This window comes from Helianthus annuus, chromosome 12, assembly GCF_002127325.2.
Source record: "Helianthus annuus cultivar XRQ/B chromosome 12, HanXRQr2.0-SUNRISE, whole genome shotgun sequence".
In the NCBI taxonomy this organism is placed as follows: domain Eukaryota; kingdom Viridiplantae; phylum Streptophyta; class Magnoliopsida; order Asterales; family Asteraceae; genus Helianthus; species Helianthus annuus.
In genome coordinates this window covers 16,836,813-16,843,199 of record NC_035444.2, presented here as the reverse complement: position 1 = coordinate 16,843,199, position 6,387 = coordinate 16,836,813, and the positions used below count along the sequence as shown (strand labels likewise).

Genomic DNA, 6,387 nt, shown 5'->3' with positions numbered 1-6,387 from the left:
AAAAAAAAAAAAAAAAAAAAAAAAAAACAATAAAATATGATTCAGAGCCAAAATCAACCCGTAAGACCACCAAACATGTAAAAATTTCCGACCCATCTAACCCAACCAGTTTGGTTTGTCGCTTTCCAAAACCGCCAAATATATAATTTTTTTTAATCAAAACCTCTCTAACAGTACCGTAAACATCCTTAAAACTCAATTCTTTTAACAAACATGTTTTTTTACTCGCAACTAATTTGACAAAATTAGTTATGCCTTCCAAACAACCAACTAGACAAAAAAGATGCAAAACAGCACACAAGATTGTATCTTTCCTCATTTGACCAGGGAAAGTTTCAATCTTATGTGGTTTAACTTCTCATGGTAAAAAATAAAACTGTAACTATAATTCTACATTTAAGCTGTCACAACTTTTATGTACTACCTCTCAACATATTAACAAGTAAAAGTTATTAACCGTATATATTATAATATATAAAACAGTTAATAAAAGTAACCGTAAAAACTGTCCATCTTCACCTCATTCTCGCTGAACTGGCAATGACGACGATCTCGTAACAATTTCCGGCACAAAACTTGGTGAAGCCGAAGAAGACACAGATGCACAAGGTCTAAGCAGAGGTGCACCGGCACGACTAGAATTTTCATTAGCCACACGCGGGGAACCTGAACCACCCGTCATTAGAACACTATGTGGCTGCATCTCGATTTCAAGACCCTCAGCGGGTGCCAACCCATCTAGCTCGTGGTGGTCAAATTCCTCTACGGATATCACTGTGCTTGTGTCTGTGTGAATGGTCGTCGAGTCATCGTATATTCCTAACCGCCTTCTCCTTCTTCGGGCTTCCTTTCCCCATCCATGGATTGTATCTCGTATTCGCTGCGGAATTAACGCAGCCTTGTAATTCGTACCCATCTGCAGAGTAACATAGAGTTCAGGTGAATATAAACATTACACACACAGGACTGACCACTTTTATCAGCAACCCGACCCGAATTCAAAGTCACCCGAACCCGAGTTAGAGAATACCCGAAAAACCAAAACCCGACCAACCTGAACCTTCTATGGGTCAGTTATCGGGTCACGTTTTCCTTGCCATAAACCCCAACAACCTGAACCGAAAAACTCGAAACTTGAAACCCGAAAATTTATTGTCTTTTTTGTTTATAGATGTATTTTGGTTTGGAACATTATAATATCATATTGTCAAACGATATATGACTTTTAATGATATTTTTCGTAGCAGTATAATTTTGATGATATTTTGTAAAAAAAAAAAAAAAAAAATATTTTCATTTTACTTATAAACCCGAAAACCGAACAACCCGACTCGAATTAACCTGAACCCGAACAACCCGAACTTTGAATGGGTCGGTTATCGGGCCACTTTTTCGCAGCCAAGAACCCGAACAACCCGACCCGAAAAAACCCGAAACCCACACCCACACACACACACACATTTGTTCTTTTGGTCTGAAATTTTACCTGGGTAACAAGTGCATAAAGCGGTAGGGTGCTATAGCTGCATAAGAACTGGCCCATGAACCTATAAGACGTAAGAACAGTGAGAGACGTCGTGTTTTGACTCATTACCCGACCCACCCGTTTTGCTACTTTTAAGCAACATGTATGAAATCCAGGTCAAACCGAATGGAAATAAATGCATACCCCAAAACCAGCCGTATATACACGAGCGTGTGGTTCTTGATAAAGCAAGAATTATAGCCGAATTGCCACTGCAATAAACAAAAATGTTAAAACAGTTTATACAACTCAAAATCGAAGATGAAATGCGGTTATGAAATCAAGTAAAAAAAATACCCAGAACCAAAAGAACGAAGCTAGCTCAAATGCGTTCTGCACAAACATTTTAGATTAGTCGTAACAAACTAAAAAGAAAAAAACTGATGTCCTTTTAAATAATCGAGGATAAAAAGGCGATGCTGACCTGGAAAAGAATGAAATGGATTAAGGAGAGCAGTAATTCTGGCTTCTTAAACCAAAAGAGTTCATCTCGAGGCTTTAGTCTCGTTTCCGTATAATATCGAGTAATTTCAGCACTCTCGAGTGCCAAAGTAGCAATAACATGTTGCAATTTTGTCCCCACGAGTAAAACAAGCTGAATATATATACAAATGCAATCAGAAGAGTAAATATATATATATATATATATATAAAAGTATAAAACAAACTACTCCTTTTGATAAGATAAGAAAGACGAGTACTTACTGTAATTGGAATAATGGCAATCCAGAAATAAAGATTCGATCCTGCAAGAAATGTACGATGATCGTTCAAGATTGAGTTTTTCCAACGCGGGTTTGATGCATAATTAGTTCACGTTACCTACCTTTTACATTGAATAGCATAAAGGCAACCACAAATCCCCAAAGTGGGCCACTGCAAGAAACCGAACAAACGAAAAAAAAAATCATTATCTTTCCAACGGTAATAATATTTTACGTAACACCTTTGGCAAATACAAAATTCATTACCTAACTCCAACTATTCTTTGAAACTCTTCTTCCATAGACCGAATCATATAACTGTGAAAATCATATTTTGATGTGAGGTGATGGTTCTGCCAGAAAATAAGAAAAACAAACAATATATCAACCAACACATATCAATTACAACGAACAAATTTAATCGTACATATTACATAGAGTAAAGTACACGGATAGTCCCTATGTTTTTTTTTTTATTAATTATCGATATATTATTTATATATAAAATACTGGCCGAGTTACATCAATATCCCTATGGTTTACCAAAATTTTGGATTTAGTTCCTAGCTTTCCAAAAGTAGACAGATGGTCCCTGTGGTTTGCACTTTGTAACGCATTGCTTTTTCTCAAGAACATGGAAGGTCCCTGTGATTTGCACTTGGTGGCGCATTTAGTCCCTAACTTGGACATGCTAAAAAGTTTAGATTTGTTGGCTGGGGACTAAATGCGTTACAAAGTGCAAACCACATGGACTATCCGTGTACTTTTGGTAAACCACAGGGACCATTGATTTTCAGACTCTTTATTCAGGTCGACCAATTTGCAATGCCATACGGCTAGTGCAGTAAAAAAATTTTAAAAATTATAAATTTGTTCGAAGTAGATATATAGGGTGATATATAAGTTTTCAAGGAAATATCAGCAACTGTATAATATTAATTTATTTATGTCAAGATTTGGCATACCATGATGAAGGCTTTACGGAGTGTAAGGTAATCTGCACGAACAACCGAACGCCCAAATTGCCGAAAGAAACATATCTGTATGGCAAATTAGATACAAAAAGATTATGTTAACAGAAAGAGAAAAGCTAACTATGCACAAATGTAAAATGTTAAGAGACTGTACCTACCATCCAAGTAACGCAACCATTCCTAACCAACGGATTTGACGAGTGGAATTTGGCCATAGTTGATTGCCTCTTAAAAATGTCATTTCTTGAAATTTCTGCATTAAATATATATAATACCATCATTAAATTTAAAAATGATTATGAACTAAAGATACATAAGTACAAGTATATAATACCGGTTAGCACATCATGGCGATCCACTTGAGCCTCATCCTCCCATCTCCTCCAACTGTGGATCTGGAGAGATTACGACAAACATAAATTATCATATTCTGTTATCTTTATTAGGGCTGCAAATGAACCGAACAAACACAAACAATACCTTGTTCATGTTCGTTTGATAAAAAATTCAAAGTATATGTGTTCACAAATTGTTCATGAACACTTACCGAACGGGATTTTATGTCCGTGTTCGTTCGTTAAGGAAATGAACGTGTTCGTGTTCGTTTGTTAATTTTAAGCAACGAACGCAAACGAATGTTCATGAACACATACTAGTGTTCATGAATACAAATGGAAATAAACGAACACAAACAAGCGTTAATGAAGAGAATATATAATACACCGATACTAATAAAATATTTGTGACGTGTTTATATAAAATATAAAAACTAAAACCACTAATGAACTATCGAACACAAACGAGCACATTACCGGACGTTCACGAACATAAATGAACAAACACAGCCTCTGTTCACGTTCGTTCGTTTAACTAAACCAAGGAAGTTCCATGTTCGTGTTCGTTCATTTATTAAACGAACGAACACAAACGAACTTCCCGCCAAACGGTTCACGAACTGTTTGCTGAACGTTCGATATGTTTGCAGCCCTAATCTTTATACAGTTATCAGGTGAGAATAAATAAAAGTATGTAACCTTCACAACAGCAAGAAGCATCGTTAAGCAACTGTAAGACACGTGAGTTATCGCCATGACGAAAATAAACCGGTGTAATTGCTCAAGGCCTTCATATGATACAAAGGGCTCGTAATCCTGTAAATGACAAATGGTAATAAAAATATTTTAAGACTTAAAAAACATAATACATACACGAAATGACGATTGTAAATTAACTTGACTCACCTTCCGACACTTGTTCTGATTCAACACGTTCAAAACTCTCCTCTGAGGATATACAAAAGTCATAAAAAGTTTCCGCTCATTATTCTCCAATTCTTCATCAACCTCGGATCTGGTGCACGGAGCAAATGCGCCATTATAGTATTTTGAGGGGATACAAATATTTGATATAATACTGGAAGTGGCTGTAAGAAGGAGAGAAATGAAGCCAAGAAGCATCAACTCTGCACACAAACAACCGAAACAAGATGATGAGAATAACGAATGTCGTATCAAGCATTTTCGTTTCTTAAATAGATTTCGTATACTGAAATACCTTCTTTCATTTTATCCACGGCAGCAAGCAACGGCTTGCGGTTTGTTTTCTTCAACCACTAGCATGTTAAAACAAAATTGTCAGGAATCATGATCAACTAAAACCTAAACACCTCGGAGCACAAACGCCTTTTTAAACCAAGATTAAACACACTTGGATTATTCACTGTCTGAATATGTCAAACAACATAAGTAGGGATGAGCTCGGTACCACAGCGATACCTAACTATACCGGTACCGAAAGTGCTCGTTACGGTATTCAAAGGTATAAAGTGGGTAAAATTCCGTACCATACCGAAAGTACTGGTCCCGAAAAAAGCCAAAATTGGGTACAGAAGTACAAAATTAGAACCGAAATTTGATCGGTACGGTACGGTTTGGTACCGGTATTTTTCGGTACCCGGTACCTCATCCAAAGAATGGATTTAACTTGATTTTGGTGCTCAAAAGTAGAATACCAAAACCCCAAAGAGTCACAAATTAAGACATGGAACCAAATAACTAGAGTCAAACACAAATTTCTTTATAATCTATATAAACTATATCATTTGATCACACAAGTGCTACAGTGTTAGTTCCTAAACAATACAAGCATCTCATGTGTCAAAACAAAGAACACTTACATTGCTTAACCGGTGAATTGATCTCTCAACAAGCAAAGAAACAACAACAAAGACGGTCAACACTGTAGCCACAGACCATGTTGGAGTCAAAGCCAAAGATCTTGACTCTTCCTGGTCAACCTCAGATGACATATTACCTTCACCAGATATCACCCAATTTTCACACCTCTAACACACACTAACATACCACACAAATACACACACAAAGTCTCCCACTGCAAGATTCAATTTTTTTTAGTGATCTCTCACAGGCATTTCGTCGAACAGCCTGTGTGCACACAATAATGACCAAATAATCCAAATGCTAGACCCCCACTTTTGTTGAAGTTCAGTAAAAATAATCAAGATTTACACTTTCCAGTTCAAAATTTATGTTTACCCACTTTGTATTTGCATCAAGATTGAAGAAAAATATAAACTTTAAGACGAATCTTACTGGTTTTTAAAATACCCAACTCTGTTTTCACTGAGTAATAAAGAAATAATAAGAAAAAATATATGAAATTTGGGTATATGAATAAAGAATGTGCAAAGTGCAGTTGTGGATGAATAATTTTATATAAAATTTGGGGGTCAATTATATACCAACTGGAATCTTGATGAAACAGAGTAACCAAAGCTCTGTCTTGTGTGTGTTTCTCTCTCATGATGAAGTAATTAATATAGAGAGAGAGAGGATTGCTGGGCGGCTTAAAGTGTTGCGCGTAATTAGCGGAAACGACGTCGCTTAAGGCTAGTGATTCTACTTTCTAGTGTTTTGTCATAATACATGAACTTTTTTAATTTTGATTTGATTTAATTTAATGAAGTTGCCCATTTTTCAAATGTGTTAGATAATAGATATATTAAATGTTATGGTTGAAGAGATATGATATCAAATTTGGTACGGTCGGGTCAAGTATAATGAATGGGTCTTGAGTTTAAGGGTCTGGACCGGTGGATGTCTTAACAAACCATGTTGATGTGGGACGGGACGTCCTGCGAGGTGTGTGGTAAGGTGGTCACATA

The 6,387-nt window shown here is 36.3% G+C and overlaps 1 protein-coding gene across 1 annotated transcript; it reads right to left on the bottom strand.

Annotated features, from left to right (window-relative positions):
- Nucleotides 1-284: 284 nt before the first annotated feature.
- LOC110894284 (MLO-like protein 14) lies at nucleotides 285-6,028 on the bottom strand. The gene is made up of 15 exons (XM_022141489.2): nucleotides 5,380-6,028; nucleotides 4,758-4,815; nucleotides 4,445-4,665; nucleotides 4,238-4,354; nucleotides 3,538-3,598; nucleotides 3,362-3,456; nucleotides 3,195-3,269; nucleotides 2,497-2,582; nucleotides 2,352-2,401; nucleotides 2,231-2,271; nucleotides 1,950-2,120; nucleotides 1,823-1,858; nucleotides 1,670-1,737; nucleotides 1,487-1,547; nucleotides 285-916 (listed from the first exon to the last, which is right to left on the bottom strand). Exons 1-15 carry the CDS (start codon nucleotides 5,509-5,511, stop codon nucleotides 521-523), a joined length of 1,668 nt encoding a protein of 555 aa, XP_021997181.1. The 5' UTR covers nucleotides 5,512-6,028; the 3' UTR covers nucleotides 285-520.
- Between the last annotated feature and the right edge of the window lie 359 nt (nucleotides 6,029-6,387).

Bases quoted from the DNA above. Each gene is read 5' to 3' on its own strand.
- LOC110894284 (XM_022141489.2), bottom strand. From the start codon at position 5,511: ATGTCATCTGAGGTTGACCAGGAAGAGTCAAGATCTTTGGCTTTGACT. The intron at 2,583-3,194 runs GTATGCCAAATC...ATTTTCTGGCAG, and splicing joins TCCGTAAAGCCTTCATCATG to AACCATCACCTCACATCAAA. The intron at 2,121-2,230 runs GTAAGTACTCGT...ATATATATTCAG, and splicing joins TTGCCATTATTCCAATTACA to CTTGTTTTACTCGTGGGGAC.